Below are 25,587 nucleotides of genomic sequence, written 5' to 3' on the forward strand. Positions count from 1 at the left end.
ACATAAGCACATGATGTTAACAGTACTGCATCCCACCTGTATGATGTCAGGCTGGTATTGGTAACATATCATGCAGTACAGTCTGGCTCCCATAGGAAATGTAAAATGTGGAAGCTATCAGCATCTTCAGGATACATATTCACAGACACGTATATGCAGATACAGATATACATATGTGTATATATATATATATATATATATATATATATATATATATATATATATGTATGTATATATATAGATATACATGTGACTACACATACACACGCAGAGATATGTACACTAAGATACTTATGTAGTGGACGCACACAATATGGAACAGCCACTATGCCTACAGTTAACACCCTAATAACTGGACACTGGATGAGCCACCCATACAAATGACATTTGTTGTCTGCAACATATACCCACAGAGAGGTCATAGGATAAAGCACCACACACAGGTTTGTAGAAATGGAATACCTTTATTTGTGTACAATTACAGATTTATATGCCATGTCATATAGTTGTTCAGACACTGACATCCATATAAACAGAGTAATGCAACTGTGAAACAGTTATACTAATACAGTAGTCTGGAAAGGTCCACAACTGTTGCTGTCCAGGCCAAGCCCTTCAAATTGTACAATAGTAAAGACCGACTGGGCCACAGGATACAACACAATCAACAGTAAGTGATGCAGGTGTATAGTCCAGCAGCCTCTATCTACACTCTCTACACAATCACTAGGTGTTAAAGACTTCAGTTGACCAAATGGGATGTAACGGTTACATAATAAGGCATAACTGACACCATCACAGGCACACTGGCAAACAGAACAGTCTGTATGGCAGGAGGCAGTAGGCCTGCAGTAATCCACTTTATGTAAGTAATGTCAAGATAGGTGAAATGTATGGTACTGTACATCCAGATACCTTAAGGCAGCTCACCCCTGATACCCCCACATTTTATAACAGCCTAGGTTATGTATGGTGCATCCCCCCAGACTCAATAATACAGGGCCATATACCACTGTTACATACACTGGCCTCTGGAGTGCATATGGGCACACATGTATTGTGTAGGTGAAGCCTACACATATATGGCCCCAGCCCCACCATATGTGTGGGGGATACAACAGCAGTGGACTGCTGGCAAGAATGGCAGCATGGTATACGTATATGTGCATATGTATCACTATCTGTATATGTGTAGACATATAATGCTCTGTATATGTATATATCTGGGTGTGTATATGCATATCTATGTACATATACACACACCCATCTATATATGTCAATATGTACATGTGTAATTATCTATATAGATATCTGGATAATCATATGTACATATATATTCAGCATATGTCCTGAGCATGGGGTGTAGCTATACCTCAGCCCCTATAGTCCCAACTTCATAGTGCTAGGGGATGTCAGGTATGTATAGCAGGTATATTAGTAGACTATTGCTACTGCAATAGGGATTGTCTTCACAGACATGGTGTGTGTGGGAGGTCACATCTGTTTTTCACATGTGCGCCATTGGCTACTGACAGACATCCTAAGGACATTATAGTACAGTACCACTGCAAGCATGTAATACTCCTGTGGACTACAGAAGAGATATTGACCAATAGATGTGGACATTCTGACACACTCTGTACAGTCCAGAGGTATACACAGAACCCCTTAGTGCAGAACATGTGGACTAAGCCTGACAATATGGATGTTAACAGCCATGTAGATGGGTATAACACATAACAACTGGTATACATTCGTCCCCATAGGTTATGCATTCACACACCACTGTTTCTCCAGACGCATAATAACTGCTGGTATAGAGGTGCCATGGCCACATACTACCCACTAGATATTGGCATACTTCTGTACAGCATCCCACCACTCTGTCTGACATACATGACTGTTAAGGGAGGCCCAGCAGCAGTACATCTGGCAAGTATCTGGACATGACATCTCACTGGGTAAGTACACTAAGCTGCTAGGCATGTAACAAAGCACTGTGCAGGCTACAGGCAGAGTGGCTTAACACTGGCCTACATTTTCTATGGGGGAATGCACATGTACCTGCATATATAGCAAGCTGTACAGGCATGTCACAGCACAGGGTAAGATACACCTGTGTGAAAGTGCATAACTACAACCAATGTGAACACAGCCACAGCCACATATGGTAATCTAGCATAATATTACAGTATATGGACTATCTGTTCAACACCATTTTCATATCTGCCACTCACACACTAACCGTACAAATACTGGGCCGCTACACAGTGTGGTCTGACGCCTGTCTGTGGTATTAGACATGTGTTTGTATGGCCTTACAAACATGTAAGACAATATGGTAACATACAGTGGAGCAGCATGTAACATCAGATAGGATGGGACCTAGAACAATGACATATACCACAGTCTGTACACAGGCCACGGTACATATTAACAATACACACAGTGTTGACATTCACCATAAGTACACAGACCCCAGTACTGTACAAACAACTACAGAATGTCCAGGTTATGTCATCAAATATAACCCCTACTGTGCATAACATGTGCAGCAGTCTGATATCTCACTGGCTTGTTATCAGATATGATGACACTAATTATGGATACAGCACATATGCACCTCTTAATGCATGACATATGTACAAAGGTTGACAATGTTGTGGCTGGAAGCCACATACTCAGGGCCATTATTGACATGTTGCTGTGATAACCTCATACATTTACTGTTGTAACAGGGTTTGTCTCTACATATGCCCTATGAGGGATATGAAGTCAGCAACTGTCACAGCTTTCACCATCTACAGACTGCAATCTTCACACTACCTTCTGCAGTTCACAGATACATGCTCTGTGGGTAACACATGAAACCAAAGACACCACACACTGCCCAGTCTGCAGATGACCCTACAGAAGGGGAGTCCTCATAAACATAGAACTGACATGACAGGTATTAATACATGTAGGACAGTCATATCCACACACACCCTGTTAAACCAACATTACTCTGAATGCAGTATAGCAGCACTTACAGTCTGTAGTCAGGTCAGGCACATCCCGCTCTTGTGTGTTGGCCTGCTTCTACAGTGTATGTTGTCAGAGGTAAATCCCCAATCCATCTGAGATGCTGTTTGAAAAACAACAGATCGAGTTCCTGCTCACAATGAATGAAAAGGCCCAACACCAACATGATGTTCCTAGATATTGGAGTGTGTTTCCATGCAATCGGCTATGGGAATTTTACCACAGCTGTTCCACCTGCAATCAGCTAGGGGAGGGCTGCAATTCGTGTAGAGGCCATCAGCTGATCACGAGCATCACTTAAAATACACATGCTGCTGCCTAAGCAAAGTGGGTGTAGGTCTCCACATCCACCAGTGAAGGAGTGAGAGAGACAGACAGAGGCAAAGACATGTCAGGGAGGGGTTGGAGAGTAAAACGTAAGCATGTTTGTGTCACACACCTACCAGCACAGGGTATCAAACCCCTGATGACTATGTAGTGCTATTACAGTTCTATGCAGTTATTGGATGCCCCACATAGGTTATGTTGTGTTTGCATTTTTACCTTAAATGAAGACAAGACACTTCTTCCTCTCTTTCAGTGGTATTTATTACGCATGTGTTGGAGCCTACTGGAAAGTACCAGGGAGACTTCCCAAACAAAGGAATGCATAAGCTTATATGCTGGTGTTATTGCTGACAGTGCAAAAATATAAACTAGACCAATTAAAATAGTACAAACGACAATTAACCAATCAGTGGTTTACCCGTAGGCTTGAAGCAGTTCACATTACTACATCTCTAAGCAGAGAAAGAAAATCAGATACACTTCCATATAAGGCACATTTCATGCCATCTGACAGGCTCTTTTTCTTCAGTACTTTTCCACTATTCACAGTTTACTTAATAGTTCATAGTTCAAATCAATACATACAGATTCTCACATACTCAATCTCCTTTGAACACATGCTTTGACCATTCATATTCTACAGTTACCTGTTGTGAAGCCCTCAGAACATATATGTGATGGTGAGTGACATCTGCAACAGGGATATGGTAGCTATACAGTAGGTGAAGTATACATGCCTGTCCACATGAACAGGTGCCAACGTCAACACAGCCACATTCTCACAGGGACACACACATTGACATATTTGGCAGGGCCAGGATTACAACTCATCACTAGTGAGATTGCCACAACACATTACTGTGCAGGTATCACATGCACCACATGGGTCATACGGAGGTTATATGGGCAAAGGGTATGGGGAGGTGTCTGACATCAGACAGCATGCTTCACTATGCCAATGGGGGTTGTAGTGAGTGTGGATGTGATCACACGCATCATGCAACACACACACAAACACACAGGGTACCAGTACTGACATGCATGGGTGCATTTCTGCATGGGTGTGTGGTGGTCGACTGTGCCAGATGGCTATACCAGGCTAGGTGATGGGTATACCTTGGCATCAGGCCACATGACAGTGGTCTGCATTGTGGCTCAGGGCTGTAGTTTCGGCATTTGCCCACACAGATGGTTATTGTATCCACCATCCAGTCACCTGGGTGACGATTGCGTGTGGCCAATGCTGTGCATCGCTTGCCATGTATGTGTTCCTTAGACCATGACATGGATGATGTCTGGGATGTGCACACCTCCCACATGCATGTACAATGACATGTAGAACTGTATCTGGGGTGTCTGGCCCATGTTGTGTACAAAGATTATCATCAGATGTGCCAGTCTTGGCCACCTGTGGCAGGAACTGGTAATGGACAGCAGGCTTACCCTCCACCTACATTGATAGCATGCTAACCCTGGTGTCAGTGGCATCTGTCCATACAGGGCTTGCTTTTAGGCATGGCATGTCCTTTGTGGGTCACATGTGATGGCACCACAGGTGTTGCAGGTGTCCAGTGGGGAACATGGGGAAGGTGCACTGTCTGCTTGCACTTGCCTATTAGACAGATGGATAGGGTGTCATGCCCTCTGTAGCCCACTGCAATCACTCCATAGTTACTATCAGTGGCTAATATGCAGTGTACTACCCACATATTGGCTGTTGCCTAGGTGTGTGTGTGTGTGTGTGTGTGTGTGTGTGTGTGTGTGTGTGTGTGTGTGTGTGTGTGTGTGTGTGTGTGTGTGTGTGTGTGTGTGTGTGTGTGTGTGTGTGTGTGTGTGTGTGTGTGTGTGTGTGTGTGTGTGTGTGTGTGTGTATGAGACATGGGTTGAGAGTGTGCTCTGGGAAATACTGGGGTTGCTAACTGTGATTGCCTGGCCTTGATGTCACATGTATTGATATGGATTTGCACCCCAGCCTCAGGCTATTTCACATCTGTTATCCCTGTATGGTGGAAATTGTGATATATATATATTAGGGTCACTATATAAGAAATTGGCAAAACCCACTCCACATTGGGCCCAGGTGTCACACACTCACACCCACCTCCACACAGGATACCAGTTACAAACACATACTACACACACATACACACACACACACACACACACACACACACACACACACACACACACACACACCTGCCATGTCTGGGATTAGAACCCTTACCTAACTAGTTTATTACACTACAGCACTACACAGTTATAGTATGTGCCACGGAGACTACTGGAGTATTCCTTTCCCAAAGGTGTATATCAAATTGGATGACATCAGCAGGAGTGCCAAAGTAGGACTTGTGAGTGTGGCTAGGCTAAAATGCATTGCTCCCTACACAGACTGTGACACACACACAAAATATCCACAACTGATATGTGTGAGTATAGAACCCCTAACAGAGGTCTATATCACACTATGGCATGGATTTGTTATGGGATGCAGTAAGGGATTACTGGATTACTGGAGAACTCCTTCCCCAAGGTGTATTTCACATTGGATGACATCAGCAGGATTGCCAAAGTAGGGCATTTGAATTGTATGGAGTGTGACTACCCAAAAAAGCATTGTTCTCTACACAGGCAGAGTCAGACAGACACACACACAAACACACACACTTGCCAAGTCTGGGATTAGAACTCCTACCTAACTAATTTATCACACTACAGCAGTACACAGTTATGGCACATGCTATGGAGATTACTGGGCTACAACCTTCCTAGAGGTATATTTCTAGGTGGATGACATCAGCAGCCTTACCAAAGTAGAGCATTTCAATTGTAGGGAGTGTGACCACCCTAAAAAGCATTGCTCTCTACATAGACACACACACACACACACACACACACACACACACACACACACACACACACACACACTTGCCAAGTCTGGGATTAGAACTCCTACCTAACTAGTTTATCACACTACATCAGTATGCAGTTATAGCACACGCTATGAAGATTACTCAGCTACAACCTTTCCAGAGGTGTATTTTTAGGTGGATGACATCAGCAGCCTTAGCAAAGTAGAGGATTTCAATTGTAGGGAGTGTGATCACCCTAAAAACATTGCTCTCTGCACAGAGTCAGACACACACACACACACACACACACACACACACACACACACACACACACACACACACACACTTGCCAATTCTGGGATTAGAACTCCTACCTAACTAGTTTATCACACTACAGCAGTATGCAGTTATGGCACGTGCTATGGAGATTAATGGGCTAAAACCTTCCCAGAGGTGTATTTCCAGCTGGATGACATCAGCAGCCTTACCAAAGTAGAGCATTTCAATTGTAGGATGTGTGACCACCCTAAAAAGCATTGCTCTCTACACAGACGGAGACAGACAGACACACACAAACTCACACACACAGTTGCCATGTCTGGGATTGGAACTCCTACCTAACTAGTTTATCACACTACAGCAATACACAGTTATGGGATGTGCCACAGAGATTACTGGGCTACAACTCTCCCAAAGGTGTATTTCACAGTGGATGACCTAAGCATGCTTGTCATAGTAGGGCTATGGGGAGGGCAGTGTGTGTGCATGGACCATAACCCATTCATCTAGGGGTTGACATGCCACATGCAGGCACAGATTGGGTCATATTTCACAGGTACATGTATACAGCTGCTAGATGACTACTTCCTTGTACAGTCATGTTGCACAGCTAGCACGTGCACCACATAGTCTGTAATGCTGACAGATACCGGTGGCTAGTATCTGCAGTGAGTGACATCTGATGCTCATGTGGTTGTGGCCCTTTGGCTGTGTGCTGGGTGGGACAGGGCTGGATATCTCCTTGTCACAGTCACCCTCTTCCACACATCTATGTACATCTACCTTTAGCTTAATATAGTGTGTTTTCCTTACATATATGCCTAAATTCCTATCCACTGTGTGTGTGTGCAAAGCATGAGCAGTGCATACCGAGGAGTGTCTGCACTAACATCTGCGGCTGCCAGATATGACTGGTCCATTGGTGTTGCTGACATGGCCTTCATGTGTTTAAGTGTGTGTGCATGCCCAGTATGACCTTTCAGTATGTTGTTGACTGACATTGCCTTCATTTCTCTAAATGTGTCGGCATGCCCAGTATGCCCATCTGTATTGAATGTGTGGATTGAGTCCAGGTAGTTTGTACTGCAGTGCTGACCTTTGTGTTGTACACCTACAGGTAGCATGCTGTCTCTGCAGGGTATTCGTCAATTATTTTGCATTGATTGTTACTACATTTCTACATAGGATGGGGGGGCACACCGGACTATTTCTACATTACTACACAGGATTGGGGGGGCACACCTGACTGTTACTACATTTCTATGTAGGATGGGAGGGCACACCTGACTATTTCTACATTTCTACACAGGATTGGGGGGGCACACCTGACTGCTATTACATTACTACATAGGATGGGGGGGCACACCTGACTATTTCTACATTTCTACACAGGATTGGGGGGGCAGACCTGACTGTTACTACATTTCTACATAGGATGGGGGGCACACCTGACTATTTCTACATTTCTACACAGGCTTGGAGGGCACACCTCACTGTTACTACATTTCTACATAGGATGGGGGGGGGCACACCTGACTATTTCTACATTTATACACAGGATTGAGGAGGGCACACCTGACTGTTATTACATTACTATGTAGGGTGGGGGAGCAAACCTATTTCTACATTTCTACACAGGATTGAGGGGCACATCTGACTGTTATTACATTACTACGTAGGATGGGGGGGGGCACACCTGAGACTTGTACACATTTGCTAGAACTGTACTGGTATGTCGGGTACTCCATTTCATTCTGTAGTCTTACCTATAATGCTAACTAGAGGCATACCAGTGTACTACAGATCTTAGATTTTATTTACCTACATATTAGTTTCTGACTTCCTATCCTTCAGAACTGACATCCCACTCCCTGACCTGCTGTAGTCTGTCTGTGTAGGTCGGGGGGGGGGTACCCATAGGCCTCATTCAGAGGCCATATCACAACATTTCTTTGTGTTTGTCTGCACCTGTCCTGCTGGTTGTGACTGTTGTTGGGTATGTGAGCCCCCTTGACTAGCATGTGTGAGTCACTTTCCTTGTGGGTGTCCTAGTATTGAGGGTGGTGCTGCAGGGCTGCAGCACTGGAACCATGACTTGAGCATCCCAAACATATGCTTTACTATAATTCTGGCCTGTGCGTGTGCCTCATTATGGAGTTCTTGTTCAGGTGTGTGTGCATTTCTGATGGGTGTCATCAGCCACGGCTCCAGTGCGTATCCAGCATCCCCCACTAGGTGACCATCAGGGATGTCCCCATTGGCAAATTTCTAGTACAGCTGCATCAGATGCCAGATGTGGGAATCGTGATAGCTTCCAGGGCAGCCAGCACAGATTCATTATTATGCCCTGGGCATCGCACACGACCTGGCAGTTGATGGAGGGTAAGTCCTTGTGGTTGATGTAGACCCTACCCGACTCACGGGTGGTGCTTTGATGCATATGTACGTGCAGTCTATAGCACCCATTACCTCAGGGTATTCTGCTATTTGGTGGAACAGTTGCATATTGCTGGCCAACACCTCATGGGTGTTGGGGAAATATACGTGCTCACCGACATGTGCTGACATGGCATCCATGAACTGGTGGAGTACCCTGGATGCTGATGCCTTTGAAGTCCCCATCATATTCCCACTTGGCCTTTGGAAGGTACCTGTAGCTAGTATTCGTAGGTCTACACATACCTTGGTATCCACTGGGATGGGTTCCCCTCTGTTAGTTCTGTGTGTTAGGTGTGGCCAGCACAGCTCAACAATTTGCTGTAGGAGTGCGCTGTCCACCCTATAGCGCTTCACTATCTCCAGGTCATGTAGCCCCTGGTAAGTTACCCAGGGACTGTACACTCTTCTCCATCTTCTCACTGTGGGTTGGTCAACAGCATTCACATCCTCACCACCCTCAGCCTTTTCCACAAGTTGTTGTATGATAGCTATTGCAGCCACTATCATTTTGCTGTTGTGAGTGTTAAATGTTCCCCGCTTGTTTACACCGGTCACCAGTGGTGTAGAGTGTGGGAAAAACCAGTCGGGAAGGCATTTGCATTGTTTATAGTAGTGTTCTGGGCTGGTCTGGTCTTCTGCCTGTGTAATTGGCTGATTCTGATACATTTAACCTGCCAGCTATGCTAGTTGTCCTTGGTTACCTTCCTACTGCTGTTTCTTCTTCCCATTGCCTTCCTGTTTAAGCATGGGGGTGCGCCATGCAAACAGAGTGCACAAATGTGCACACTGCTGCTGTTTCCTGGTTTAACTTTTTTTTTCTGCCTTGAAAACCCGGTACGCGGTGCACACACCTGCTTAGGCATTGTAAAGAGTGCTAGACAGGTTTAGACACACCCCCTAGCTTAGCTGTGCTAAGCTAGGAGTAAACTCGAGCCACAGGGCTCCAATCCACTTACACTATGCCTGACAACCCCGCCCACCATGATTTCACCTAACTCCTAGGCTTGCACCAAGCTATTCCTACTCTTACACTGTTGGGACCTGACTCACATGCTGGGGAAAACTGGGATTCACTATCCTTCCCCTGATTTGCATAGGATTGCCTGCAAATGCATAGTTACATGTCTCTCACTGAACCTTCCCCCTTAGCAACCACTACTCACTGGCCATGTTGTCTTCTGCCTGCCATTGACTTGCATGGCAGAATACTGGTTTTAGTTAGAATGCTTAATTTAGGTTCATTTTGTTATTTTACCCCTATCCCGTTTGGGTGCCGCTTCCCTATGCTTAAACAGCTGAGATCGGCTAAAAAAAAATAAAAGTTGAGTTTTGTATTTTTTTACTGTTTGCAATGCCAATGGCCTTATACTTGACCATTGGCATGCTTACTACATGATATGCAGCCTTTATTTGGAGCTGTAACAGCTCTGTTTTGGATTTTGCAGAAATGTACTTGGTTTCTAACCAAGTGCTTTTCTGCAGATAGCACTAGTCCTGCATGGCCGGTTAGAAGCTTCCTGTATTGCAAAAGTACCTCATTTGCATAGATTTCTCCTGCAAATGGGGTGATTTGCATACAGGGGCTTAGTCCATGCAGGATTAGTGCAGTAGCGCTCATGCACGCCCCTGCAGGCTGTTCCTGGATCGCACAACAGACATATTGCCTGCTTGAGCTCCTGCACCGATCTTGCATGCCATGCAAGCTATAGAGAATCCGGGGGATTAATTAGCATTTGTTAGTCTTAATGCTGTAAGACATATTACCATATCTAAATTTATATCTTAGTGTCAACTGTTAGCAAATAATTCAGAGACTTCTGATTTTCTGGTATCACTGGTGAAGACAAACTAGTCGCTGACACTGTACTGAGTGAAACTTTGCTCAAACCAACCCACTGAAAAAATATGGAAGCAGAACTAGGTCATGTGAAGTACTTTGTAAAGCATATTCAGCAATTATCTTAGTTTCTGTAGCAAAATAAAATGTTATAACATCACTTCTTGAAATATTACAGTGGGTTGAATGGAAATGGATACTCCTTGTGTCTCACTGTTTATATTTCTTTTTTAGTGATGTGAGTTTGAAACAAGACTTTCTTGTATTTTGAATTTGGTGCTTCTAATGCTGGAAGCCTGAAGTAGGATCTTTCACAAATGACAATACTTTAAGGAATGCATGACAGATGGAATGTTTACTTCATTTTCCGCATTACATAGCATTTGTGTTTTAATATTAAACCTAAATAAAGAAAACAGTTAAATAAACAAAAAGTGCAATAACCAATAAGTCTATGTTGTAAAGACTGAAGTACTATAAATGTAAAATTTCTCTCCTCAGAGTTTCTCTAATGATGGTACCAGTGATTCTGCTCCATTACCCTCCCCACATCAGGTAAGGTGGACTGTTCCAGCTCTACTCCATGCCTGACCGTTCTTCACAAACATTAGCCTATATGTTTAAGTCGTATCCCACTTTCTGAAATGAATACTTTTTTAACAATTCAAATGACTTGCTTTGAACTGTACTCATTTATAAAAATGTAGACATTGCTTGAATGTTTCTGTTTTTTCTTTCTAGAATTACTATTGGGAGTCTTAACTAAATATGCCTTAATTTAAAGAGATACTCCTGATAACACAAGTTGCAATCCATATTTTATACTGGCAAATGTTTATGGAATTTTCTGTTAACTTTTCTATATGTATTATTATTATTATTATTATTATTATTGTTATGGTTTATAATTTGCTTTCCACAGTTTTTAACTAGTTTATCACCAGTGTTGTTTTATTTTTTCTTTTCTGCAGCTGAGTTTTTGTCTCCCACTGGCATTACTATATAGAATAAAAACTAACATCACAGTGCAGTGCAATGCAGTTTTGAGAAGATTTATGATAAAAATGTCATGCTAGATGATCCAAATGTACTTTTTAAAGCAAAAAAGCATAGGTCATGTGATATATTAATAGAGTATGTGTTGTCATGTGCTAATATGTCTCACAGCATTGCCATTTTTTTCCTGTAAACCATAACAGAAGAACACAAACAAAAAAGATTACAGTAAATTTAGGAGGTAATCAGAGACACAGTGACATTATTATGATAGTGGTACTAGTGCTTTGCTGGTCTGCTCTAATGCTAGCAAGTGATTCAGAGACATGCCATGAAAGAGTCACATTATGCAAAAGCTCATTAGTGACTCATTGGCATGTCTCTGAATCAAATTCTTAATGCAGCTGGACTGTTAAGTGATCCTCTTACCACTCAGTGCTGTTTTACTACTCAGTGCTCTAACTCCTGCTAGTCCAGTCTCTCATAACTACTTAGTCCTCTCAACATGTCACTTCACAAGACTACCTCGAGTCCATCAAGTTCCTAACCCAAGTCCTCACTCAGTTACCATAAAATTCCAGTGCCCTCTCAAAACCTAAATTCTCTAACTGCTCCCTAGCCTTAGAATACGTATCCCTAAACTTGAAACTCTCTAACCCTAAAACTCCCTTCTTTCTTCCCAACTCTAAAATTTCACTCCCATACCCTAACCCTAAAATTTCCTACCACTTTCTAAACCTAATTTCCTTTCCCGATTATACCCCCATCTCCCTCGCTTGCTGCTTGCCTGAACTCATATTTTAGTTTGGGCATGAGCAGCAGCCTACATGAGTGAAAGATGCTTAAGTCTCTGGTCTCAAAGTGGTGGTCATCAAGAGAACTGATAGTAAGAACAACTGGGTTAACAAAAGGATTTCCAAGCATACTTGAGTATGTACCAGTACAGTTAATACCTTATGAACTACAGAAGGAGGCAATTCTGGGTACTTCGTTGATGCTGAAAAGAGTATTCTTGGCAGTGACTGAACAGTACTAGCTGTAACTGTACTCTGATTTAGGAATGGGGTACATTCCTATCATGGTATTAAAAAGGAAATAAAAACTGCAAAAAAGTAGAAAAATGCTGAAAAAAAGTAGAAAAAATGCTTACTTTAATAATACTTTACAGTAGGAAGCTGATCTTTAGCAACTAATAGTGTTTTTTTTTAGTAAACAAGACCGTAAATTTTCATTTTAAGAAAGATTGGACTGTATTCCAAATGGTTCAGAATAGTATAACAGACAGCCTTTGCCATCCTGCTTTGCTACCCTGAAATGGAAATTCATCCCTGCCCTCAGGAATGGCATAATCCAGGAGAATGGGTAAACCTAAATCAGTACTTTGCAACATCTCTAGTTTCTACTAAGCCAGGACTGGATAATACAATTCTGGGCATTTATTGATAATGAAACTCATTACTCATTCCCTATATACAATCATCTTACTTGAATCTATCCAAAGTTCAATTACCACAGCACCACCTAAATAGTAGCTCTGTTACTGCAGGCAGATAAGGTGGGGCTGCATGGCCATGAAACCATCCTGTAAAGCAATGCTATTTGTTAGACAGGTGGGGGAATGCATGCATAAAAGGTAGTATGACTATCATGCACATATTCTACCTGTCCATGATCTGGGATAGGCATTCAAGCTCTCTGGCTCCTCCCCCGGGAGTTTCTTCTAGTTTTAGTGACAGTACATGTGTGGGTTGTCCAAACTACATTTTATGAGTGACCCAAACACCACCTAATCTAGGGCTGCCACCTTTTCAAATCGCCAAAGTGGGACATTTTCTGGACAAACATCAGATTTTACAGGCCAACACATACAAAGGATAGAACTTAACTTTTTTGCCTAAATAATAGCTTATTCTTGTAGCATTTTAGTTGCTTATTCTGTTTCTTATAACATTTAGGTATTTTAGATACAGAATAACTGTTTTATGCAACTATTACGTTATGCAACTATTACATACAATATAGGACATAATTATATCCTACAATCTCAAGACATTTGTAATTTTTAATATTTTTTGTCAGGACACAACTGCCCAAAGAGGGACTGTCCCTCGCAAAGTGGGACAGGTGGTAACCCTAACCTAATCACTCTTGTTAGTAGTCTTTGGCTGACCCTCTCCCAGCCCCCCCACCCCCACCACAGTAGTGGAAGATCTGCACCTATATGTAGAACTTGTTACTGCAAGCAGTCTGTTTTTTCACTATTTACTGCCCCTGATACCAGGTTTCTCTTACATGTAGCTTCACTGAAACTGTTTACTAACTACAGTAGGCTAGTCAATTACTTCAAGTTGTACACTGGTGGCCTTCATTAATGTCCAAAGTGTTTAAGTATTGCAAAAAGGCATAGGATAACTGCTTGGCATATTAATCCACACTTAAGTCCTTTTGGAATCTGTCCCCTTGTGTTTTAATATTAGCTCACACCATACCATGATTGTTAGTGAGTCTTTATGCAAAACAGAAATCGGGAACATTTTATCTCAATCAAGTAAAACAAACTTTTCGAATCTTAATTCCAATGAAAATTTCAACATTAAAAGACGTGAAGGATATTTCACTGTATTTTATGAGGGTCAACAGAAGAAGGGCCGCAGTTATGATTGCTTTAAAATATAATGAAAGATTGCTTGAAACATTATATGATGCTGAAATTTGATGCTTATTATACTGACCATTGCTGCAGTAGCCTAAGCTATATGAGGTTATATCCTACAAAGGATACAACACCCAGCTAGCTTTCAAACCTTCAGGGCACCTTCCATGCACTCCAACTGTCTGGTAGCCTGAGCTGAGCTGACTAAAAAGACAGGTTTGGGTGAGAAACCCTTCAGAGCTTCACTGCTGCTGAAGAGTATACTGCTCTGCAGGCTTTAGAGGCTCAACAATCAGCTTGTGCTGTCTGTTGGTGGGCAGATAAGTTCCTTTTGGGAAAACCTTCCACATTTACAAATTGTAGTTTTACTATACTTTTCTGTTTAGGAAAGTATTTTTTTAAACTAGGAGTTTGTTTCAACGGACTGCCAATAGACAATTGTACTTAAAAAAAAAAACAGCACACACTTTTTTCCTGACAGTTTTAAAAGTTATTTAAAGTAATTGGCAAATCATTTTCTCTGTGGAGAATTTGTGATTATTTTACATTTTGGGGGTTAAGTGTTTTAAAGTGCTTTTTACTGCATTGTTGTATGAAAAAGTGACTTTTAAATACTTTAAAATGTTAGTGGTGCTTGCTGCTAGTTTTCTCTGGGAAAGAGGCACTATTTTTAGCTTGACCATGAAACAAACTGTTGGTCCCATTACTAGTTTCTTCCAGCCATGAAAAGAAACAGTTAAGGAAACAGCCTGTGTCACCATGGCAGGATAGCAATTTGTCTCAGCTGCAGGTGGGGGACTCTGCTGTGGCCATAGCTTATTCCTCAGACCACTCATCTTTTACTCAGGATCCCTCTAGTGTAGTACCTACAGCTACTATGAACCAGGGGTTAACCACATCCTCTGCGTTCTTTGGGGTCCCCCTCAGTTGACAAGGGAGAGCCATTCTTGTCAGTCCTGGGAGAGAGAGAGAATGGGGTAGACTACCCCATTTATTCAGAATGTTGTTCCTATCTCTGGAGAGTAACAACACTGTTGGCCCCATTGTTCCTGTCAAAAAGAAACAGAAAATGACCTGCTCCTCCTCAAATTTCCTTAGAAAGTAGTAGTTTACTAGGTCTGGCTCAGGATTTAATTCAGGCAATTGTTCCTTGTTATAATGTGGCTTCTGCTAAAAAAAAAGCTTCTGTCCTCAGTTTTCTGATTCATTCATATAGGACGGCTAGTTTTTGTCTGTCCCTGTAGGAGTTTCTCTTTCACTGAGACTATTTCTAGAATGTGCCAATGTTTTCAGTGGGATAACATTAAGGTTTCTCAGTTCGTCAGAAAATATTATGAGCTGTTACAGAAGAAATATCCAGAACCTTCACCCATTCCTTCTATTTTGTCAGCTCTCGAGGATGTGTAGGTCACTGCCTGAAATTTTACTGATAGTCAGCCTTCTGCTCCTAAAAGGCAGATAGAATGAAGTTCCTCAAAGTTTTAAGTTTTTACACCCTCTTCCCAAACTTTATCCATCAACTATAGCTTTAGTTAATCCTGCTGCTGCTAAACATTCAGTTAATTCCAATCCTAATTTTGTGACAAGGATGAGAAGATTATTGATAAGTATAGGAAAAAAAGTATATGCTTCTGCAACTTTGATTTTCAGAATTTTGAACTGTTAGGCTAATATGTTAAAGTTTATTCTGACTAATTGTGAAAGTATGAGGAATGTTTTGTCTGCAGTATCTTCTTGTGGGGAAAATTCTGCTTTACATAATTTATTTTTTTCCATTGTGCAAGTCACCACTCATTTACAGTGTCTGTGTGATTCAGTTGATGCTCCCCCAAGACTGACAAGAGTGGTTTTCCCTTGCCTGCTAATGGGACTCTGCTGTGGCCATAGCTTATTCCTCAAACCACTCATCTTTAAATTTGCAGATACCCATCCAGTCACCAATTTATGTTTAAAGTAAGGTAGTGAATCACACTGAATAACATATAGGGGAAGTTTATTCCAAAGGTTTGGGAGGTGCTGACTTATTAGCATACCTCTCCGCTGTGCTGTATTTTTCTGCTGGTGAAGATTTAGGTCTTTGGTTCTAATATTTGTGAAGATATTGGACTTGAGGAGGTCCAGGGCAACTGGGTCTCTAATGATGCAGTAAGAAAGACAGATGTACCCTCAAAAGCCTGAAAGACACTGAATAAAGGGAGAGAGTTTCCAACCTCTCTTGGCAGCTCAGGGTCTTTAGGTTAGCGATTTTATTTGTTAGGAGCCTTTGGGGTTGGTCTAATTGTTTGATATGTTTATTGAGATACATCCCAATGGTGCGTGTTGTACTTGATAACTGACTTGATCAATCTTGACTATAAGGGAGTGATTACCTCCTTATACTGTGATGATATTCCCTTGGCAATTAGGTGAGCTAAATAAAAGGATTTTCTAACAACTGTTGTCACACAATGGCCAAAGCAGAGAGAGCTAACAGCTCAAGTGTCTAGGCCCTGACAAAAGTTTAATTTTGTAGTGGTGTGTTGGCTATACAGCTTGATGAGTGGAAGGGTTGTCTACCAAAAGTGACACTACATTTTTTAGTATTTAGTTTGAGCTCATTTTTAGTACACCAAAGGTTTACTTGGGAGAGTTCATTCAGGGGAGTTTGGATATCATTGGATGACAACAACAAGACATTCAGTCTTATTTTTTTTTTCTTTCAAGGAAGAAATAAGTTATACCCAAGGCTTAATGATCACAGTTGACAAAACAAAAATGTTCCCAATAAACTGAGAAGACGATACTTGCAAAGATACATTAATTATATCTTACAATACAATAGTGTCTATCTCCCTGTCAAAAGAAACAAAGAAAAGATAGCCCCCTTCTTTGTATCCCTTTGATGTTAGATTGGGATGAGAGTGGGCGAATAAATGACCTCACTTGTATATTTCAAATTGTGGTGTCAAACATCATACAACTTGGCTCTTCACCTCCACCCCCAAAAGACAGCTACCATCTATGTATCTGTCTGACAACCAGAGTATTGTAACATATTTTAATTTGTTGATCACTGATGTATATGCATAATATGCCAACTTACCCCTACCTCTCACAATTAGCCACTTGTATATGCACTTCTGATAGGTGACTGTGAGAAAAGAGAAAAAGTTATTACACTCACGTGTTCTAGCCTGTTGCTCCTACAGATTACACTTCCTCTACACAAGCTATAGTGATGTTGTGTGCATACCTTGAGGAATGATTGTGTGAAAACTTAAAGAAATAATGACCAAACTGTCAAAGTCCCACAAAAGCCACAGTAACCTTTCATACCCCCACAAAAGCTACAGTAACTTTCTGAAGTTTACTTGTGAGGAAAATTCAAAAAATAATAAACACACTTTCTCCAGTCCCACACAAGTTATAATGACCTTCTATGAATACCTATGAGGTTTGACTGCAAGGAGAATTTAAGAATTAATGATCACACTGTTGCCAACCCCTACTCCCCACAGACATAAGCTATACCAACCTTCTGTGCATATTTCTGAGCAGGGCCAGTTGTAGAACAGGCGAGTCCAGGGCAGAAGCCATCAATAAGGCTGTGTCAAACCCTTCATTTACAACCTGAGCTGTGGGCACTGCCAGGATCTAGATGCACTTTGAAGCATTTTATGTCTTGTTTTCGAAAGATAATGACTTGTTTTGTATGGATCACTGTGATTATGCTCGGAATTTGGGAAAAAAGCATGCTTTGACAATGGAAAGAATATTAACAAGCTTTTATTAAGTACCTCTTACTACTGTTAAGCTCTAGTCATACATGCAATCCAACGTCACCACAAAACAGCAGTGGGAAGCTGTCAAACACTTCATATAGACTTTTTTCTGAAGTCAGACTGAAGTGCATAACAGCAGGAATGAAGTGTTGACAGTTTCCCACCAGATTTCTGTGGTAACTGTTCTCTGTGTGGCAATAAGTGTGTTACAGCACTACCACACTTTCTTCTCTAACTTCTGAATATACAGCTACTGAATCATATACCATGCAGGTGCCACTTTAGCTTCATTTGTGCATTTCTGTGAAACTGCTTTGCAGTCACTCCAAATGTATCTCATTTTGCACTGTATACATCTGGTGTCATGGATATGTTTCTGTTATGGTAGTTAGACAGCTAAAAACCTGACATTTTAGATTGCTCCTTTTTCCTTCCTCCCCCCACAGCCTTCAGCAGCTTCTGGCACCCCTGGCTTTCAGGTGCTCTTCCCAAAAACTCTACCTGTTTTTGCAGCCACAGTGACTGCTCTTAGTAGTAGGTCTGCCATACAGGCAGGGCTAGCCTTACACATATGAAAACTAGTCAGTGGTATAGAGATTTGTGCTTGTAGGGGTGGTCTTTCCCTATTTATTTATTTTTAGAGAAGTATTCCTTTGCACTAAAAATAAATAAATAAAGTACCTTTACTAGAAGAAAGTCTGTTCACAGCATGGGGAGCACTGTAGATGGAACTGTTGACTTGATGTCCACATCACATTACAGAAAGTTTAAAAGTTGTGAGGTCAGGACAGTAAAACCCTCTCAACATTCAAATATAGGCACAATGGTGCCTGAAAGAAAAAGTATTTTGTATAGAGATGAGAAAATTAGATAAACTCAGGGACATATTGCAGAGATCGAGGAATGGCATGGTGAATGTTATTACTTTTTTTTAAGTAATACTGGCAGTGATCAACCAGATTCTTTTTGGCAATATTTCTGCCTTTGTGATTTATGAGGATAGCTAATGAGAAAAAAAGTCACACAGGCAAACCATTCAGTAAAAGCTGCAAGAAAAACACAGCCAAGCTAGATTTTACACTGTGTGATACTTTAAACCTCCTGTAATGTAGGCCCATGGGATAATAACAGATGCAGGCACCTTAATCTTTATGAGCATCAGCTGGGTTTAAAGACCCTGTGTTTCTGAAGTACAGCCAAACTATCCACTTATGATATGCTCATGAAGTCAATAAAAAGGCCAAAACATGTCTGTCCACAATTAGTGGGGTTTGGCTTTATTGGCCTGAATATAACCATAAAGACTTAAAAAGTAAAAAAAAAATTCATAGACATTAAAAAGCCATGTAGCTGAAACACTTGATATCTTTAAAGGGTCATTTTAATATATATCCCATTGGCCTCTATTACATGAGATTTAAGGGATCACACAGTGAAACCTCTAGCTTGACAACATTTTTTCTTACAGTTTTTACTGGACAGCTACTAAGAGGAATGGCTGAATGGCATAAGTGTTATAACTGCTTCTACAGTAACACTGGTAGTGATTAATCAGATTTTTTATTATATTTCTCTGCCTTTTTACATATGTAGATCAACTTGATAGTAATACTTTAACTTGTGGCAGCATGTTTGTGTGGACTGTAAAGCAGACTTCTCAACTGTCCCTATTTTAGAGGAGCATTCATATTTGCAGGCATTTACCACTGCATCGGCTATCCCTATTTTTTAGGTATGTCCCTATTTTCAAGTTTGATTTACCTCTTAACACAATTTTCTGAATTCCTCCATCACATACAATTTTTTGTAGCTATCAAGTACACAGAAAACTAGACTACATAACCAACATATGACTAGCAGTAATAATTTAAAGAAAAATAACACACATCTTAAACCACCTTTTTCTGAAGCAAAAATAAATGATCTTGTATGGTAGAATTTTACAATGCAGTTCATTAAAGTCTACAGATTTTATACTGCCTCTTGGATAAAGTGCTTATATTTTCCATCATTTTTGTCATTCTCTATTTTCTTTGAACATGTGTTTATGGGCAGTATTCTACATTCCTACCAGACATGGGAATAGTTATGTGTTATCTGATATTCAAATGTTATGCTAATTAGATTTCCAGCAGCTCCAGACCCCCAGCTTAATTTAATTACTACAGTATAGTCTTAGTCACCTAGGGTGCATTGAAAATATGCAGGAAAAAGCAAATCTGAAGAATAAGACTGAATTTAATTCCTTAATCAAAATATTTTTTTTAAATAAACATAAAAATAGAAAGATGATAATAATGCTAATAACAAAATGAGAGGAAGGGTGTCCCCAAATGAGCCCAGAAAAATCAGCATAGTATCTTGTGAAGAGCCAGATGACTTTCTCCTTTGCATGAAATTTAAAAAAATGAACTCTGAGTTCCTGTGACAGCAGTAGACTTTCCTCTCAGGATATGATCAGCCTATCAGCTGTCATAGAGGGAGGAGAGTCTGAGCTTTTGAAAGCTGGTCAGTACTGGGTTATCTTGGCAGCTAAACCAAAATACCTCTGAGGCAGTGAGTTATTCGAAAATCTGTTAAAAAAGTATGACTTACACAACTATATTTTCTGATACAGAACCACTAGCCTTATATTAGACCCAACAGTTCAAGAAATCACATCACATATAATGGACTTGTTTGATTTTTTTTAATACTTGAGACTTTTGCATATTAATGAAAACGATTTACTTGTGACAATAAACATAAAATTGTAATGCACAGTTATCCTTGAATATGAAGGGCTAGATATGATGAAAAGGATTTTAGAGGTCTGCAGTAACTTCTCTAATGCTGATATTCATGACTGTTACTTTTTAAACTGATTTTAAGAAACAATTATTTGTGTTCAACACAGATTAATCATCTGGAAAGCGAGAATAACAATGCAGGGCAGTTGTGACCCTCCAGCTTGTGAAAACAGTTATATATTCATAGGAAAACAAGTTTAACAAGGAAACATAATGCAGGCAAAAATGATTTTAACAAGGGAACATAATGTAAGCAGTACCTTTTTGTTTTATAGCTGCTTTACTGTTGATCTTACCAGAGTAAGAAGCATGACTTTTGTTCCATGAATTTTACATTATATTATTATGTCAATAGTTTTAACATTCCCTGCTAGTGCATATGTTGAGAAAGTGAAGTAATTAGATTTTTAGATTTATAAAGATGTCAATAAGAAAATGCCATGTAGTTGAATTTGGAGCAAAAATGCCTGAAGTAACAGAGATCTAGATGATGGTAGTGTTCATCCCTTGTATATAAATTCTGTTGAAAAGTCTTTCAAGACTGACTGCTTCTGATAATGAATTTACAATTAACTAAAAATGTCTGGAGAATATCTATATAAAGTTGGGGCATAATGACAAGGATATGGAAAATAACAATGACCTGCATGGCTAGTGGACAAGCGGATTGCAAACCTGCCAGAAGAAGGTGATTGTTACAGAAAGGATATTTTATGAAATGTTGCCAACATGGGCATTGACAATAAGGATACTTTATAAAGTGGAACTAACATAGACATGGGCATTAAGTGCAATTTTATTCTTTCTCCATTTATAATGCTATAGGAAATAATTGGAAGAAGCTGCAGGGCAACCAAAAGATTCATTAGGTATTTGTCCTAGTCATATGAATACATCTTAACAAAAGATGCAGCAATTTTAAAATTGATTTAACAAAAGATTTTGATGACTGGAATGTCTAATGCAGAAACAAAAGCAAGTGCACATTATTTTGTATTTATTGTTAGTAGTCCTTATTTAGTTTTTGCCCAGATCATGGTACAGATGATCACTTTAAATGGAGTTCTCTATCGGTTGTTTATGCAGCACTTTATATTCTTGTGAACCTTACTATGATAGTAGAACATTTAGAAAGGAAAACAGCATCTTTATTCATATATCTATACCCTTAAGAAGGGTTTATTACAGAACAAAACATGTTATATAGACACTCCATTGCTGTGTGCATTTCTAAAAAAAAAAAATCTTTATATCACAACATGCAAAGCTGGACATGAGTGGGATTCAGTTGTTTTTCATTTCCCTGCTGAAGTTTTTAGCATTCAGAAGGAGAAAAACTTCCACTGTAGAGAGAGATTATGCCCTTGCTATACAGCACTTCAGCACACAAACAATGCTCCACAGTGACTGTGACAAGTCCGACTTAGCAAGTAGAAGGCATTTTGTTGTTTCTCCTTAGAGTTTTTGGCTAAACATGTGTGAGCAAATCATGGGAAGAGGAGAAGATTCCTGAAAATTAAAAGAAGACATCATTTTTTCCTTTTGGAAGAATAAGACAAAGGCAACTGAAGGAGACTGTTGACCTGTCAGTTTGACCTTCGTTTTTGGGAAAGAAATAGAATCAGTATGTAGAAGTAAAGGTTTGTAATATCTATGTGCTAGTGATACATGTGCACAAAGCAACAGGAATTCACAATAGAAAAGTCATGACAGAGGCATCTAATACTATATTTTGACTTGTTCATCCATATATTATACCAGAAAGGTGTCTTTGGTATGAGCATTTGGACTTTACCAAGACATCTGACATATAGCACTTTAGTTACAAAATAAAAAAGCCATGGAGTATAATCTCAGGTGAGCACTAGTTCATTCATGGAAAGGCCATTTCTGAGCTTAAATGAATATTATTATGTGTTAAAAGAGTTAAAGAAAAAAGTTTGTCATTTTGCTTACTGTATAAAGGTATGCAACATCAATCATCTACAAGAAGGATTATAAACACTGAATGATGAGAAGACACCCGACTTACATGTTTTAAAACACAACAGCTTAAATTCATTTTGAAAAATGTAAAATATTGTACTGAGAAAAAAAAAGATGAATGAATGATAAAAATACTGAGGAGTGATTACAACTATTAAAGATGCAGTCATGGGTTTAATACATTTACCATCTCTGATTGAACAATGCTGTCATGTAGAATATACACCACAGCCAATTAGAAGTGTTCATTATATCCTCATGCAGTGATATTATTCCCCTGTAACAGGCTTATTTTGTGATTTGGATTAGCAAAAGCATTACAGTTCCATCACTAAATCCCAAAAAAGAAAGGCATCACTGATCAATATTGACTCTAAAGATAACCACAAAGCTTCTTTCAGCTATGTCAAAAAATCTAGGTGGTAACTCTCAGATATGCTCTGAGCAGTGCAAAATGGCAAAAATACACTGAACCAACTGAGAAGAATGCAGAGCTCCAGACATCACGGACAACTAAACCCTCACCTTAATTCACTGTTCAGACTCAGCCTTACCACCCAAAGGGGGCCACACACAGAACCTGGGCACTATTGTCCTATAAGCCTGACTGCAAATCATCATGGAACTCATAAACAGAGACATTGGGAACCTCCAGACACTGGGTGCCATGTCCGACTCTAAACCAGTTACAAGTGGCATCCCACAGGGCTCGGACCTGGGACCCCTCCTGTTCGGTATATACTTCTCTGAGGTACAGGCAAGCACGGAAGGACTATGGCTGACCAAGTTCGCAGATGACTGCAAACTGGGAGCCATAATTGACTCACCGGCTGACACAGACATCCTCCAGAAGGGTCTCACAGAGACAGATATCTGGTGTCAAAACCATGGCCTCAAGCTGAATGCCAAAAAATGCATAGTCATCCCCTTTGGGAAAAACAAAGTGCCCACAAATTATCACATAGGTGGTAATCCACTAAGTATGGAAGATGTAATTAGGGACCTGGGGACCCAGGTAGATAGCAACCTCTCCTTCGATAATCACATTGCCAAAGTGGTTAGAAATTCCTTCTATGTAGCCCACCTAATCACGAAAGGGTTCACCTCTAGATCAAGAGAGGACATTGTGCCCCTCTACTCATCACTCATTAGGCCCATAATAGAGTACAATGTCCCATTTGGAATGTACCTTACTCAACACCTGCAACAGCTGAAAAGACCACAGAAGTACCTCACCAAGAGGATCACGGGCCTCAAAGAGATGCCCTATTCAGCTCGTCTAAAAAAACTCTAGCTTTACTCGGTTGCTTACCACCTGCTCAGAGGTGATCTCTGCCTGACGTATAAGGTCATGTCCAACCTGGAATTAATGGACATGCTCCACCTCAAGAGAACCAAATCTCTTAGAGCCACATGCTCCAGTGAACTAAACCTCAGCACAACAATAAACAGGACAAGCTGGAGGGATAGATTCCTGTCTCAGAGACTTCCCTCGCTCTGGAATAGAATCTCAATTTATGTTAGGCAGAGCCCCTCACTGACTCTCTTCAAGAGAAATCTTGACGAGTGGATGGGAAATCTTACGTTTACCCCTGGGATCAATTCAGTGGCCCTGCTAGACAGAGGCCCAGGAAACTAATTTAAAAGGGAGGCGAAAGCCAACACATTCTGGCTAGGCTTATAAATGCCCTTAGGCAGATAGCCTAGTACCTATCTATGAACCTATGAATCACTATGGCAGTTACAGAAGCCTTATACATGCTGCCAGCTTCCTTTAGCCAGTGAATTATCTATAAAAAGGTATAAATAAAACGTTATTGTGTTAGTTATACATAACATGAAAGAGGATGCAAAATGTAAAGAAATCCACTTGCTGTTTTTCTGCAGCCTGTAACTGGCCCTACAGAACACACATATATTCAAATGTTGCCATTTATAGACTCAGTCTATCAGTCCTAAAACTTTTATTCCCCAAATTATTCTTAGTTTATCACCATCAACCTTCCCATATACTTTTCTTAATTTACATCTGATTAAAATTCATGTTTTTATCATTCGGTATCTTACTAGAAATCCTTTACTATTCAACACAACCTCAGGCATCAGTGGAAAATAATGATTTAAACAGCAAATTTCTGCCTCAGAATACAATTTGGTAGTCTCACTTAGCAGCCATGACTAATAGACCTGCTGATCAAGTCATTTATAACACTGACTATAGATATTTATTTTTGTTATGTTTCTGAACAATAATTTATATTGAATATATATTTGCAGCTGAAAGAAATCACACAATCTTAGAAACCAGTTTTACTAACCAATGTTCAATATTCCATGTAAGATAAAGACTTTGGGGCTCACAGGAGATCATTACAAGACCACTTTCATGAGAAGTAGGTATAATATACCTTTTCCCATACCAACTGTTCAACTGCTTTTTAAAGATATTAAGGCAATCTATGCATCTCATATCTGTTGACACTTTATTGCATCTTCTTCTTCTTCCTATCCTAATCTGGAAAAAATTAGCTTCCCCTTGCTTTTGTCATAATCCTAATCTTTACTAATTGCTAATCACTTCTTGTGCACCAGTCATGGTGTATGACGTTGATATCAGTACATTATATTTTTCATTCAGCATTTA

The 25,587-nt window shown here is 40.3% G+C and overlaps 1 protein-coding gene across 1 annotated transcript in view; it reads left to right on the forward strand.

Moving 5' to 3' along the window:
• The window catches only part of DCDC2C (doublecortin domain containing 2C), a 2,319,258-nt gene that overhangs the window by 1,979,905 nt on the left and 313,766 nt on the right, over window positions 1-25,587 (forward strand). The window contains exon 8 of the mRNA XM_044077304.1: window positions 11,260-11,313. Coding sequence (XP_043933239.1) covers window positions 11,260-11,313 — 54 coding nt within the window. The remainder of the gene's footprint in view (window positions 1-11,259; window positions 11,314-25,587) is intronic.

This window comes from Protopterus annectens, chromosome 1.part0 (assembly GCF_019279795.1).
Source record: "Protopterus annectens isolate FY-2018-M chromosome 1.part0, PAN1.0, whole genome shotgun sequence".
Classification (NCBI taxonomy): domain Eukaryota; kingdom Metazoa; phylum Chordata; order Ceratodontiformes; family Protopteridae; genus Protopterus; species Protopterus annectens.